Source organism: Phyllobates terribilis, unplaced genomic scaffold (assembly GCF_046119375.1).
Source record: "Phyllobates terribilis strain yellow unplaced genomic scaffold, ASM4611937v1 Scaffold_13__5_contigs__length_258822181, whole genome shotgun sequence".
NCBI lineage: Eukaryota > Metazoa > Chordata > Amphibia > Anura > Dendrobatidae > Phyllobates > Phyllobates terribilis.
The window spans coordinates 165,394,705-165,408,468 of NW_027362773.1; the positions used below are offsets into that span (position 1 = coordinate 165,394,705).

At 51.3% G+C, this 13,764-nt stretch overlaps 1 protein-coding gene across 1 annotated transcript in view; it reads left to right on the top strand.

Moving 5' to 3' along the window:
• The window catches only part of DENND5A (DENN domain containing 5A), a 173,300-nt gene that overhangs the window by 16,016 nt on the left and 143,520 nt on the right, over positions 1 to 13,764 (top strand). The window contains exons 11-12 of the mRNA XM_073659016.1: positions 51 to 174; positions 259 to 427. Of these exons, the coding sequence (XP_073515117.1) occupies positions 51 to 174; positions 259 to 427 (293 nt within the window). The remainder of the gene's footprint in view (positions 1 to 50; positions 175 to 258; positions 428 to 13,764) is intronic.

Below are 13,764 nucleotides of genomic sequence, written 5' to 3' on the forward strand. Positions count from 1 at the left end.
TGGCCGATGGTGGGATGACGGGCGGCGGTATCTCTGCCCTTGTCTTTTAGAGGGGCAGCCTGACGCTGCTGCTGTGCGGAGAGTGTGGTTTGGTCGTGGCGTTGGAGCAAGTTTTCCAGCACGGATTCAAGTCCCCGCGACTCTTCAAGAGCGTCTTCATATGGGACTTTTTAGGTAGGACACGGCGGCGCCGGCCTGTGCTCCGGCACTTTAGCATTGTTCTCGGTAACTGCTGACATCTTATCGTGTTATTCATAGAAAAAGCACAAGCCCATTATGATGCGCTGGACGCGAGTGAGACGGCGCCGGGGGAGGACTGGCAGAAACGAGTCCACAGCTTCAGCCGCTTCATCGCCGCCATAAACGGCACGCCCAGGAACATCGGCAAAGACGGAAAGTTCCAGATGTTTGTGTGTCTGGGGGCCCGGTGAGTGCTCGGGGGTCTACTGGGGCCAAAACCTGCGATTGCTTAAAGTCAGGCTTGCCAGCACTGAGCCCATTATACCCCGCCAGTTGCCTGATATACTGCAGTGTCCTGAAGAAGGACGTCTCCTAACAGGACCTGATAGGTTTATTAAAATGAAAAATTAAATTGCTGCTTTTTTGTTGGTTCCACCTCCCCACAAAGCACAGTAATAAGAGCGCAGGAAAATAATTTGCATCCTAAAAATGGAAATTACGATCCATCCGCTTCTAAGGAGCGAGGACGCTGCTCTGCCCACGGAAAAGTAATGATTAAATGGAACCTAGACTGCAGCGACACCAAAACACTCATGAACAGAAAGACCCCGATGCATCAAGAGGGTCTGTAAGAGTCAGACGATCCGGATTTATTGAGGCGCACACCTCTTAATGAATCTGAAGTGTCTGACGAGTTTCGTGCACCTCCGTCCTCCACGCCATGAATCTTACCCCAGTCACTGACTGGAGTAAGATCTCTGTCCTAAGGAACGCCACACCCTGTCTGTCATGACAAGAGATCTTATTCCGGTCTCTATCTTGGAGTAAGATTTCTGGTGTGGAGAACAGAGGCACATGCCACTCGTCAGACGTCGTGCCCCCATCCCGCCACAGCTCTGCCGTTTTTGGCAACTGTGGGCAAAACTGGAGTGCAACTTTTCAAAGAAATTGCTTTGATGAATTGAAGCAGAAATTCTCTTACTTTGGGTTTGCTGAAAATGTAACTATTTGCAGAGTAGTGTGGAGATGTCCCATAGTCCGCTGGATGGTGAATAGTGTGGAGATGCCTCATAGTCTGCTGGAAGGTGAATAGTGTGGAGATGCCAGATAGTCCGCTGGATGGTGAATAGTGTGGAGATGCCCCATAGTCCGCTGGATGGTGAATAGTGTGGAGATGCCAGATAGTCCGCTGGATGGTGAATAGTGTGGAGATGCCAGATAGTCCGCTGGATGGTGAATAGTGTGGAGATGCCCCATAGTCCGCTGGATGGTGAATAGTGTGGAGATGTCTGATAGTCCTCTGGATGGTGAATAGTGTGGAGATGCCCCATAGTCCGCTGGATGGTGAATAGTGTGGAGATGCCAGATAGTCCGCTGGATGGTGAATAGTGTGGAGATGCCCCATAGTCCGCTGGATGGTGAATAGTGTGGAGATGCCCCATAGTCCGCTGGATGGTGAATAGTGTGGAGATGCCCCATAGTCCGCTGGATGGTGAATAGTGTGGAGATGCCAGAAAGTCCGCTGGATGGTGAATAGTGTGGAGATGCCCCATAGTCCGCTGGATGGTGAATAGTGTGGAGATGCCCCATAGTCCGCTGGATGGTGAATAGTGTGGAGATGCCCCATAGTCCGCTGGATGGTGAATAGTGTGGAGATGCCCCATAGTCCGCTGGATGGTGAATAGTGTGGAGATGCCTCATAGTCTGCTGGAAGGTGAATAGTGTGGAGAAGCCCCATAGTCCGCTGGATGGTGAATAGTGTGGAGATGCCCCATAGTCCGCTGGATGGTGAATAGTGTGGAGATGCCCCATAGTCCGCTGGATGGTGAATAGTGTGGAGATGCCCCATAGTCCGCTGGATGGTGAATAGTGTGGAGATGCCCCATAGTCCGCTGGATGGTGAATAGTGTGGAGATGCCCCATAGTCCGCTGGATGGTGAATAGTGTGGAGATGCCTCATAGTCTGCTGGAAGGTGAATAGTGTGGAGATGCCCGATAGTCCGCTGGATGGTGAATAGTGTGGAGATGCCCCATAGTCCGCTGGATGGTGAATAGTGTGGAGATGTCCCATAGTCCGCTGGATGGTGAATAGTGTGGAGATGCCCCATAGTCCGCTGGATGGTGAATAGTGTGGAGATGCCCCATAGTCCGCTGGATGGTGAATAGTGTGGAGATGTCCCATAGTCCGCTGGATGGTGAATAGTGTGGAGATGCCCCATAGTCCGCTGGATGGTGAATAGTGTGGAGATGCCAGATAGTCCGCTGGATGGTGAATAGTGTGGAGATGCCCCATAGTCCGCTGGATGGTGAATAGTGTGGAGATGCCCCATAGTCCGCTGGAAGGTGAATAGTGTGGAGATGCCCCATAGTCCGCTGGATGGTGAATAGTGTGGAGATGCCGGATAGTCCGCTGGATGGTGAATAGTGTGGAGATGTCCCATAGTCCGCTGGATAGTGAATAGTGTGGAGATGCCAGATAGTCCTCTAGATGGTGAATAGTGTGGAGATGCCCCATAGTCCGCTGGATGGTGAATAGTGTGGAGATGCCAGATAGTCCGCTGGATGGTGAATAGTGTGGAGATGTCCCATAGTCCGCTGGATAGTGAATAGTGTGGAGATGCCAGATAGTCCTCTAGATGGTGAATAGTGTGGAGATGCCCCATAGTCCGCTGGATGGTGAATAGTGTGGAGATGCCTGATAGTCCGCTGGATGGTGAATGGTGTGGAGATGCCCCATAGTCCTCTGGATGGTGAATAGTGTGGAGATGCCCCATAGTCCTCTGGATGGTGAATAGTGTGGAGATGCCCCATAGTCCTCTGGATGGTGAATAGTGTGGAGATGCCAGATAGTCCTCTGGATGGTGAATAGTGTGGAGATGCCCCATAGTCCTCTGGATGGTGAATAGTGTGGAGATGCCCCATAGTCCGCTGGATGGTGAATAGTGTGGAGATGTCCCATAGTCCGCTGGATGGTGAATAGTGTGGAGATGCCAGATAGTCCGCTGGATGGTGAATAGTGTGGAGATGCCCCATAGTCCGCTGGATGGTGAATAGTGTGGAGATGCCAGATAGTCCGCTGGATGGTGAATAGTGTGGAGATGCCAGATAGTCCGCTGGATGGTGAATAGTGTGGAGATGCCCCATAGTCCGCTGGATGGTGAATAGTGTGGAGATGTCTGATAGTCCTCTGGATGGTGAATAGTGTGGAGATGCCCCATAGTCCGCTGGATGGTGAATAGTGTGGAGATGCCAGATAGTCCGCTGGATGGTGAATAGTGTGGAGATGCCCCATAGTCCGCTGGATGGTGAATAGTGTGGAGATGCCCCATAGTCCGCTGGATGGTGAATAGTGTGGAGATGCCCCATAGTCCGCTGGATGGTGAATAGTGTGGAGATGCCAGAAAGTCCGCTGGATGGTGAATAGTGTGGAGATGCCCCATAGTCCGCTGGATGGTGAATAGTGTGGAGATGCCCCATAGTCCGCTGGATGGTGAATAGTGTGGAGATGCCCCATAGTCCGCTGGATGGTGAATAGTGTGGAGATGCCCCATAGTCCGCTGGATGGTGAATAGTGTGGAGATGCCTCATAGTCTGCTGGAAGGTGAATAGTGTGGAGAAGCCCCATAGTCCGCTGGATGGTGAATAGTGTGGAGATGCCCCATAGTCCGCTGGATGGTGAATAGTGTGGAGATGCCCCATAGTCCGCTGGATGGTGAATAGTGTGGAGATGCCCCATAGTCCGCTGGATGGTGAATAGTGTGGAGATGCCCCATAGTCCGCTGGATGGTGAATAGTGTGGAAATGCCCCATAGTCCGCTGGATGGTGAATAGTGTGGAGATGCCTCATAGTCTGCTGGAAGGTGAATAGTGTGGAGAAGCCCCATAGTCCTCTGGATGGTGAATAGTGTGGAGATGCCCCATAGTCCGCTGGATGGTGAATAGTGTGGAGATGTCCCATAGTCCGCTGGATGGTGAATAGTGTGGAGATGCCCCATAGTCCGCTGGATGGTGAATAGTGTGGAGATGCCCCATAGTCCGCTGGATGGTGAATAGTGTGGAGATGTCCCATAGTCCGCTGGATGGTGAATAGTGTGGAGATGCCCCATAGTCCGCTGGATGGTGAATAGTGTGGAGATGCCAGATAGTCCGCTGGATGGTGAATAGTGTGGAGATGCCCCATAGTCCGCTGGATGGTGAATAGTGTGGAGATGCCCCATAGTCCGCTGGAAGGTGAATAGTGTGGAGATGCCCCATAGTCCGCTGGATGGTGAATAGTGTGGAGATGCCCCATAGTCCGCTGGATGGTGAATAGTGTGGAGATGTCCCATAGTCCGCTGGATAGTGAATAGTGTGGAGATGCCAGATAGTCCTCTAGATGGTGAATAGTGTGGAGATGCCCCATAGTCCGCTGGATGGTGAATAGTGTGGAGATGCCAGATAGTCCGCTGGATGGTGAATAGTGTGGAGATGTCCCATAGTCCGCTGGATAGTGAATAGTGTGGAGATGCCAGATAGTCCTCTAGATGGTGAATAGTGTGGAGATGCCCCATAGTCCGCTGGATGGTGAATAGTGTGGAGATGCCTGATAGTCCGCTGGATGGTGAATGGTGTGGAGATGCCCCATAGTCCTCTGGATGGTGAATAGTGTGGAGATGCCCCATAGTCCTCTGGATGGTGAATAGTGTGGAGATGCCCCATAGTCCTCTGGATGGTGAATAGTGTGGAGATGCCAGATAGTCCTCTGGATGGTGAATAGTGTGGAGATGCCCCATAGTCCTCTGGATGGTGAATAGTGTGGAGATGCCCCATAGTCCGCTGGATGGTGAATAGTGTGGAGATGTCCCATAGTCCGCTGGATGGTGAATAGTGTGGAGATGCCCCATAGTCCGCTGGATGGTGAATAGTGTGGAGATGCCTGATAGTCCGCTGGATGGTGAATAGTGTGGAGATGCCTCATAGTCCGCTGGATGGTGAATAGTGTGGAGATGCCCCATAGTCCGCTGGATGGTGAATAGTGTAGAGATGTCCCATAGTCCGCTGGATGGTGAATAGTGTGGAGATGCCCCATAGTCCGCTGGATGGTGAATAGTGTGGAGATGCCCCATAGTCCGCTGGATAGTGAATAGTGTGGAGATGCCCCATAGTCCACTGGATGGTGAATAGTGTGGAGATGCCTGATAGTCCGCTGGATGGTGAATAGTGTAGAGATGTCCCATAGTCCGCTGGATGGTGAATAGTGTGGAGATGCCCCATAGTCCGCTGGATGGTGAATAGTGTGGAGATGCCCCATAGTCCGCTGGATAGTGAATAGTGTGGAGATGCCCCATAGTCCGCTGGATGGTGAATAGTGTGGAGATGCCTGATAGTCCGCTGGATGGTGAATAGTGTGGAGATGCCTCATAGTCCGCTGGATGGTGAATAGTGTGGAGATGCCCCATAGTCCGCTGGATGGTGAATAGTGTAGAGATGTCCCATAGTCCGCTGGATGGTGAATAGTGTGGAGATGCCCCATAGTCCGCTGGATGGTGAATAGTGTGGAGATGCCCCATAGTCCGCTGGATAGTGAATAGTGTGGAGATGCCCCATAGTCCGCTGGATAGTGAATAGGGTGGAGATGCCTCATAGTCCTCTGGATGGTGAATAGTGTGGAGATGCCCCATAGTCCGCTGGATGATGAATAGTGTGGAGATGCCCCATAGTCCGCAGGATGGTGAATAGTGTGGAGATGCCCGATAGTCCGCTGGATGGTGAATAGTGTGGAGATGCCCGATAGTCCGCTGGATGGTGAATAGTGTGGAGATGCCCGATAGTCCTCTAGATGGTGAATAGTGTGGAGATGTCTGATAGTCCGCTGGATGGTGAATAGTGTGGAGATGCCCCATAGTCCGCTGGATGGTGAATAGTGTGGAGATGCCCCATAGTCCTCTGGATGGTGAATATTGTGGAGATGCCAGATAGTCTGCTGGATGGTGAATAGTGTGGAGATGCCCCATAGTCCGCTGGATGGTGAATAGTGAGGAGATGACCCATAGTCCGTTGGATGGTTAATAGTGTGGAGATGCCAGATAGTCCTCTGTATGGTGAATAGTGAGGAGATGACCCATAGTCCGCTGGATGGTGAATAGTGAGGAGATGACCCATAGTCCGCTGGATGGTGAATAGTGTGGAGATCTCTGATAGTCCGCTAGATGGTGAATAGTGTGGAGATGTCTGATAGTCCGCTGGATGGTGAATAGTGTGGAGATGTCCCATAGTCTGTTGGATGGTGAATAGTGTGGAGATGCCCCATAGTCCACTGGATGGTGAATAGTGTGGAGATGCCAGATAGTCCTCTGGATGGTGAATAGTGTGGAGATGTCCGATAGTCCTCTGGATGGTGAATAGTGTGGAGATGTCTGATAGTCCGCTGGATGGTGAATAGTGTGGAGATGCCAGATAGTCCTCTGGATGGTGAATAGTGTGGAGATGCCAGATAGTCCTCTGGATGGTGAATAGTGTGGAGATGTCTGATAGTCCGCTGGATGGTGAATAGTGTGGAGATGGCCCATAGTCCGCTGGATGGTGAATAGTGTGGAGATGTCTGATAGTCCTCTGGATGGTGAATAGTGTGGAGATGCCCCATAGTCCGCTGGATGGTGAATAGTGTGGAGATGCCCCATAGTCCGCTGGATGGTGAATAGTGTGGAGATGCCCCATAGTCCGCTGGATGGTGAATAGTGTGGAGATGCCAGAAAGTCCGCTGGATGGTGAATAGTGTGGAGATTTCTGATAGTCCGCTGGATGGTGAATAGTGTGGAGATGTCTGATAGTCCGCTGGATGGTGAATAGTGTGGAGATTTCTGATAGTCCGCTGGATGGTGAATAGTGTGGAGATGCCCCATAGTCCGCTGGATGGTGAATAGTGTGGAGATGCCTGATAGTCCGCTGGATGGTGAATAGTGTGGAGATGTCCCATAGTCCGCTGGATGGTGAATAGTGTGGAGATGCCCCATAGTCCTCTGGATGGTGAATAGTGTGGAGATGCCCCATAGTCCTCTGGATGGTGAATAGTGTGGAGATGCCAGATAGTCCTCTGGATGGTGAATAGTGTGGAGATGCCCCATAGTCCTCTGGATGGTGAATAGTGTGGAGATGCCCCATAGTCCGCTGGATGGTGAATAGTGTGGAGATGTCCCATAGTCCGCTGGATGGTGAATAGTGTGGAGATGCCAGAAAGTCCGCTGGATGGTGAATAGTGTGGAGATGCCCCATAGTCCGCTGGATGGTGAATAGTGTGGAGATGCCCCATAGTCCGCTGGATGGTGAATAGTGTGGAGATGCCCCATAGTCCGCTGGATGGTGAATAGTGTGGAGATGCCCCATAGTCCGCTGGATGGTGAATAGTGTGGAGATGCCTCATAGTCTGCTGGAAGGTGAATAGTGTGGAGAAGCCCCATAGTCCGCTGGATGGTGAATAGTGTGGAGATGTCCCATAGTCCTCTGGATGGTAAATAGTGTGGAGATGCCCCATAGTCCGCTGGATGGTGAATAGTGTGGAGATGCCCCATAGTCCGCTGGATGGTGAATAGTGTGGAGATGCCCCATAGTCCGCTGGATGGTGAATAGTGTGGAGATGTCCCATAGTCCGCTGGATGGTGAATAGTGTGGAGATGCCCCATAGTCCGCTGGATGGTGAATAGTGTGGAGATGCCAGATAGTCCGCTGGATGGTGAATAGTGTGGAGATGCCCCATAGTCCGCTGGATGGTGAATAGTGTGGAGATGCCCCATAGTCCGCTGGAAGGTGAATAGTGTGGAGATGCCCCATAGTCCGCTGGATGGTGAATAGTGTGGAGATGCCGGATAGTCCGCTGGATGGTGAATAGTGTGGAGATGTCCCATAGTCCGCTGGATAGTGAATAGTGTGGAGATGCCAGATAGTCCTCTAGATGGTGAATAGTGTGGAGATGCCCCATAGTCCGCTGGATGGTGAATAGTGTGGAGATGCCAGATAGTCCGCTGGATGGTGAATAGTGTGGAGATGTCCCATAGTCCGCTGGATAGTGAATAGTGTGGAGATGCCAGATTGTCCTCTAGATGGTGAATAGTGTGGAGATGCCCCATAGTCCGCTGGATGGTGAATAGTGTGGAGATGCCTGATAGTCCGCTGGATGGTGAATAGTGTGGAGATGCCCCATAGTCCTCTGGATGGTGAATAGTGTGGAGATGCCCCATAGTCCGCTGGATAGTGAATAGGGTGGAGATGCCTCATAGTCCTCTGGATGGTGAATAGTGTGGAGATGCCCCATAGTCCGCTGGATGATGAATAGTGTGGAGATGCCCCATAGTCCGCAGGATGGTGAATAGTGTGGAGATGCCCGATAGTCCGCTGGATGGTGAATAGTGTGGAGATGCCCGATAGTCCGCTGGATGGTGAATAGTGTGGAGATGCCCGATAGTCCTCTGGATGGTGAATAGTGTGGAGATGTCTGATAGTCCGCTGGATGGTGAATAGTGTGGAGATGCCCCATAGTCCGCTGGATGGTGAATAGTGTGGAGATGCCCCATAGTCCTCTGGATGGTGAATATTGTGGAGATGCCAGATAGTCTGCTGGATGGTGAATAGTGTGGAGATGCCCCATAGTCCGCTGGATGGTGAATAGTGAGGAGATGACCCATAGTCCGTTGGATGGTTAATAGTGTGGAGATGCCAGATAGTCCTCTGTATGGTGAATAGTGAGGAGATGACCCATAGTCCGCTGGATGGTGAATAGTGAGGAGATGACCCATAGTCCGCTGGATGGTGAATAGTGTGGAGATCTCTGATAGTCCGCTAGATGGTGAATAGTGTGGAGATGTCTGATAGTCCGCTGGATGGTGAATAGTGTGGAGATGTCCCATAGTCTGTTGGATGGTGAATAGTGTGGAGATGCCCCATAGTCCGCTGGATGGTGAATAGTGTGGAGATGCCAGATAGTCCTCTGGATGGTGAATAGTGTGGAGATGTCCGATAGTCCTCTGGATGGTGAATAGTGTGGAGATGTCTGATAGTCCGCTGGATGGTGAATAGTGTGGAGATGCCAGATAGTCCTCTGGATGGTGAATAGTGTGAAGATGCCAGATAGTCCTCTGGATGGTGAATAGTGTGGAGATGTCTGATAGTCCGCTGGATGGTGAATAGTGTGGAGATGGCCCATAGTCCGCTGGATGGTGAATAGTGTGGAGATGTCTGATAGTCCTCTGGATGGTGAATAGTGTGGAGATGCCCCATAGTCCGCTGGATGGTGAATAGTGTGGAGATGCCCCATAGTCCGCTGGATGGTGAATAGTGTGGAGATGCCCCATAGTCCGCTGGATGGTGAATAGTGTGGAGATGCCAGAAAGTCCGCTGGATGGTGAATAGTGTGGAGATTTCTGATAGTCCGCTGGATGGTGAATAGTGTGGAGATGTCTGATAGTCCGCTGGATGGTGAATAGTGTGGAGATTTCTGATAGTCCGCTGGATGGTGAATAGTGTGGAGATGCCCCATAGTCCGCTGGATGGTGAATAGTGTGGAGATGCCTGATAGTCCGCTGGATGGTGAATAGTGTGGAGATGTCCCATAGTCCGCTGGATGGTGAATAGTGTGGAGATGCCCCATAGTCCGCTGGATGGTGAATAGTGTGGAGATGCCAGATAGTCCGCTGGATGGTGAATAGTGTGGAGATGCCCCATAGTCCGCTGGATGGTGAATAGTGTGGAGATGCCCCATAGTCCGCTGGATGGTGAATAGTGTGGAGATGCCCCATAGTCCGCTGGATGGTGAATAGTGTGGAGATGCCAGATAGTCCGCTGGATGGTGAATAGTGTGGAGATGCCAGAAAGTCCGCTGGATGGTGAATAGTGTGGAGATGCCCCATAGTCCGCTGGATGGTGAATAGTGTGGAGATGCCCCATAGTCCGCTGGATGGTGAATAGTGTGGAGATGCCCCATAGTCCGCTGGATGGTGAATAGTGTGGAGATGCCCCATAGTCCGCTGGATGGTGAATAGTGTGGAGATGCCTCATAGTCTGCTGGAAGGTGAATAGTGTGGAGAAGCCCCATAGTCCGCTGGATGGTGAATAGTGTGGAGATGTCCCATAGTCCTCTGGATGGTGAATAGTGTGGAGATGCCCCATAGTCCGCTGGATGGTGAATAGTGTGGAGATGCCCCATAGTCCGCTGGATGGTGAATAGTGTGGAGATGCCCCATAGTCCGCTGGATGGTGAATAGTGTGGAGATGTCCCATAGTCCGCTGGATGGTGAATAGTGTGGAGATGCCCCATAGTCCGCTGGATGGTGAATAGTGTGGAGATGCCAGATAGTCCGCTGGATGGTGAATAGTGTGGAGATGCCCCATAGTCCGCTGGATGGTGAATAGTGTGGAGATGCCCCATAGTCCGCTGGAAGGTGAATAGTGTGGAGATGCCCCATAGTCCGCTGAATGGTGAATAGTGTGGAGATGCCGGATAGTCCGCTGGATGGTGAATAGTGTGGAGATGTCCCATAGTCCGCTGGATAGTGAATAGTGTGGAGATGCCAGATAGTCCTCTAGATGGTGAATAGTGTGGAGATGCCCCATAGTCCGCTGGATGGTGAATAGTGTGGAGATGCCAGATAGTCCGCTGGATGGTGAATAGTGTGGAGATGTCCCATAGTCCGCTGGATAGTGAATAGTGTGGAGATGCCAGATAGTCCTCTAGATGGTGAATAGTGTGGAGATGCCCCATAGTCCGCTGGATGGTGAATAGTGTGGAGATGCCTGATAGTCCGCTGGATGGTGAATAGTGTGGAGATGCCCCATAGTCCTCTGGATGGTGAATAGTGTGGAGATGCCCCATAGTCCTCTGGATGGTGAATAGTGTGGAGATGCCAGATAGTCCTCTGGATGGTGAATAGTGTGGAGATGCCCCATAGTCCTCTGGATGGTGAATAGTGTGGAGATGCCCCATAGTCCGCTGGATGGTGAATAGTGTGGAGATGTCCCATAGTCCGCTGGATGGTGAATAGTGTGGAGATGCCCCATAGTCCGCTGGATGGTGAATAGTGTGGAGATGCCCCATAGTCCGCTGGATGGTGAATAGTGTGGAGATGCCCCATACTCCGCTGGATGGTGAATAGTGTAGAGATGTCCCATAGTCCGCTGGATGGTGAATAGTGTGGAGATGCCCCATAGTCCGCTGGATAGTGAATAGTGTGGAGATGCCCCATAGTCCGCTGGATAGTGAATAGGGTGGAGATGCCTCATAGTCCTCTGGATGGTGAATAGTGTGGAGATGCCCCATAGTCCGCTGGATGATGAATAGTGTGGAGATGTCTCATAGTCCGCAGGATGGTGAATAGTGTGGAGATGCCCGATAGTCCGCTGGATGGTGAATAGTGTGGAGATGCCCGATAGTCCGCTGGATGGTGAATAGTGTGGAGATGCCCGATAGTCCTCTGGATGGTGAATAGTGTGGAGATGTCTGATAGTCCGCTGGATGGTGAATAGTGTGGAGATGCCCCATAGTCCGCTGGATGGTGAATAGTGTGGAGATGCCCCATAGTCCTCTGGATGGTGAATATTGTGGAGATGCCAGATAGTCTGCTGGATGGTGAATAGTGTGGAGATGCCCCATAGTCCGCTGGATGGTGAATAGTGAGGAGATGACCCATAGTCCGTTGGATGGTTAATAGTGTGGAGATGCCAGATAGTCCTCTGTATGGTGAATAGTGTGGAGATGCCAGATAGTCCTCTGTATGGTGAATAGTGTGGAGATGCCAGATAGTCCGCTGGATGGTGAATAGTGTGGAGATGCCAGATAGTCCGCTGGATGGTGAATAGTGTGGAGATGCCCCATAGTCTGCTGGATGGTGAATAGTGTGGAGATGTCTGATAGTCCGCTGGATGGTGAATAGTGTGGAGATGCCAGATAGTCCGCTGGATGGTGAATAGTGTGGAGATGTCCGATAGTCCGCTGGATGGTGAATAGTGTGGAGATGTCCGATAGTCAGCTGGATGGTGAATAGTGTGGAGATGCCAGATAGTCCGCTGGATGGTGAATAGTGTGGAGATGCCAGATAGTCCGCTGGATGGTGAATAGTGTGGAGATGCCCGATAGTCCGCTGGATGGTGAATAGTGTGGAGATGCCCCATAGTCTGCTGGATGGTGAATAGTGTGGAGATGCCCCATAGTCCGCTGGATGGTGAATAGTGTGGAGATGCCCCATAGTCCGCTGGATGGTGAATAGTGTGGAGATACCCCATAGCCCGCTGGATGATGAATAGTGTGGAGATGCCAGATAGTTCGCTGGATGGTGAATAGTGTGGAGATGCCAGATAGTCCTCTGGATGGTGAATAGTGTGGAGATGCCAGATAGTCCTCTGGATGGTGAATAGTGTGGAGATGCCAGATAGTCCTCTGGATGGTGAATAATGTGGACATGCCCCATAGTCCGCTGGATGGTGAATAGTGTGGAGATGCCAGATAGTCCTCTGGATGGTGAATAGTGTGGAGATGCCAGATAGTCCGCTGGATGGTGAATAGTGTGGAGATGCCAGATAGTCCTCTGGATGGTGAATAATGTGGAGATGCCCCATAGTCCGCTGGATGGTGAATAGTGTGGAGATGCCTGATAGTCCGCTGGATGGTGAATAGTGTGGAGATGCCAGATAGTCCTCTGGATGGTGAATAATGTGGAGATGCCAGATAGTCCTCTGGATGGTGAATAGTGTGGAGATGCCAGATAGTCCTCTGGATGGTGAATAATGTGGATATGCCCCATAGTCCGCTGGATGGTGAATAGTGTGGAGATGCCAGATAGTCCTCTGGATGGTGAATAGTGTGGAGATGCCAGATAGTCCTCTGGATGGTGAATAGTGTGGAGATGCCAGATAGTCCTCTGGATGGTGAATAGTGTGGAGATGCTCCATAGTCCGCTGGATGGTGAATAGTGTGGAGATGCCCGATAGTCCTCTGGATGGTGAATAGTGTGGAGATGCCAGATAGTCCGCTGGATGGTGAATAGTGTGGAGATGCCTGATAGTCCGCTGGATGGTGAATAGTGTGGAGATGTCTGATAGTCCGCTGGATGGTGAATAGTGTGGAGATGCCCCATAGTCCGCTGAATGGTGAATAGTGTGGAGATGCCTGATAGTCCGCTGGATGGTGAATAGTGTGGAGGTGCCCGATAGTCCGCTGGATGGTGAATAGTGAGGAGATGCCAGATAGTCCGCTGGATGGTGAATAGTGTGGAGATGCCAGATAGTCCGCTGGATGGTGAATAGTGTGGAGATGCCCCATAGTCCGCTGGATGGTGAATAGTGTGGAGATGTCTGATAGTCCGCTGGATGGTGAATAGTGTGGAGATGCCAGATAGTCCGCTGGATGGTGAATAGTGTGGAGATGTCCGATAGTCCGCTGGATGGCGAATAGTGTGGAGATGTCTGATAGTCCTCTGGATGGTGAATAGTGTGGAGATGCCCCATAGTCCGCTGGATGGTGAATAGTGTGGAGATGTCTGATAGTCCGCTGGATGGTGAATAGTGTGGAGATGTCCGATAGTCCGCTGGATGGTGAATAGTGTGGAGATGCCCGATAGTCCG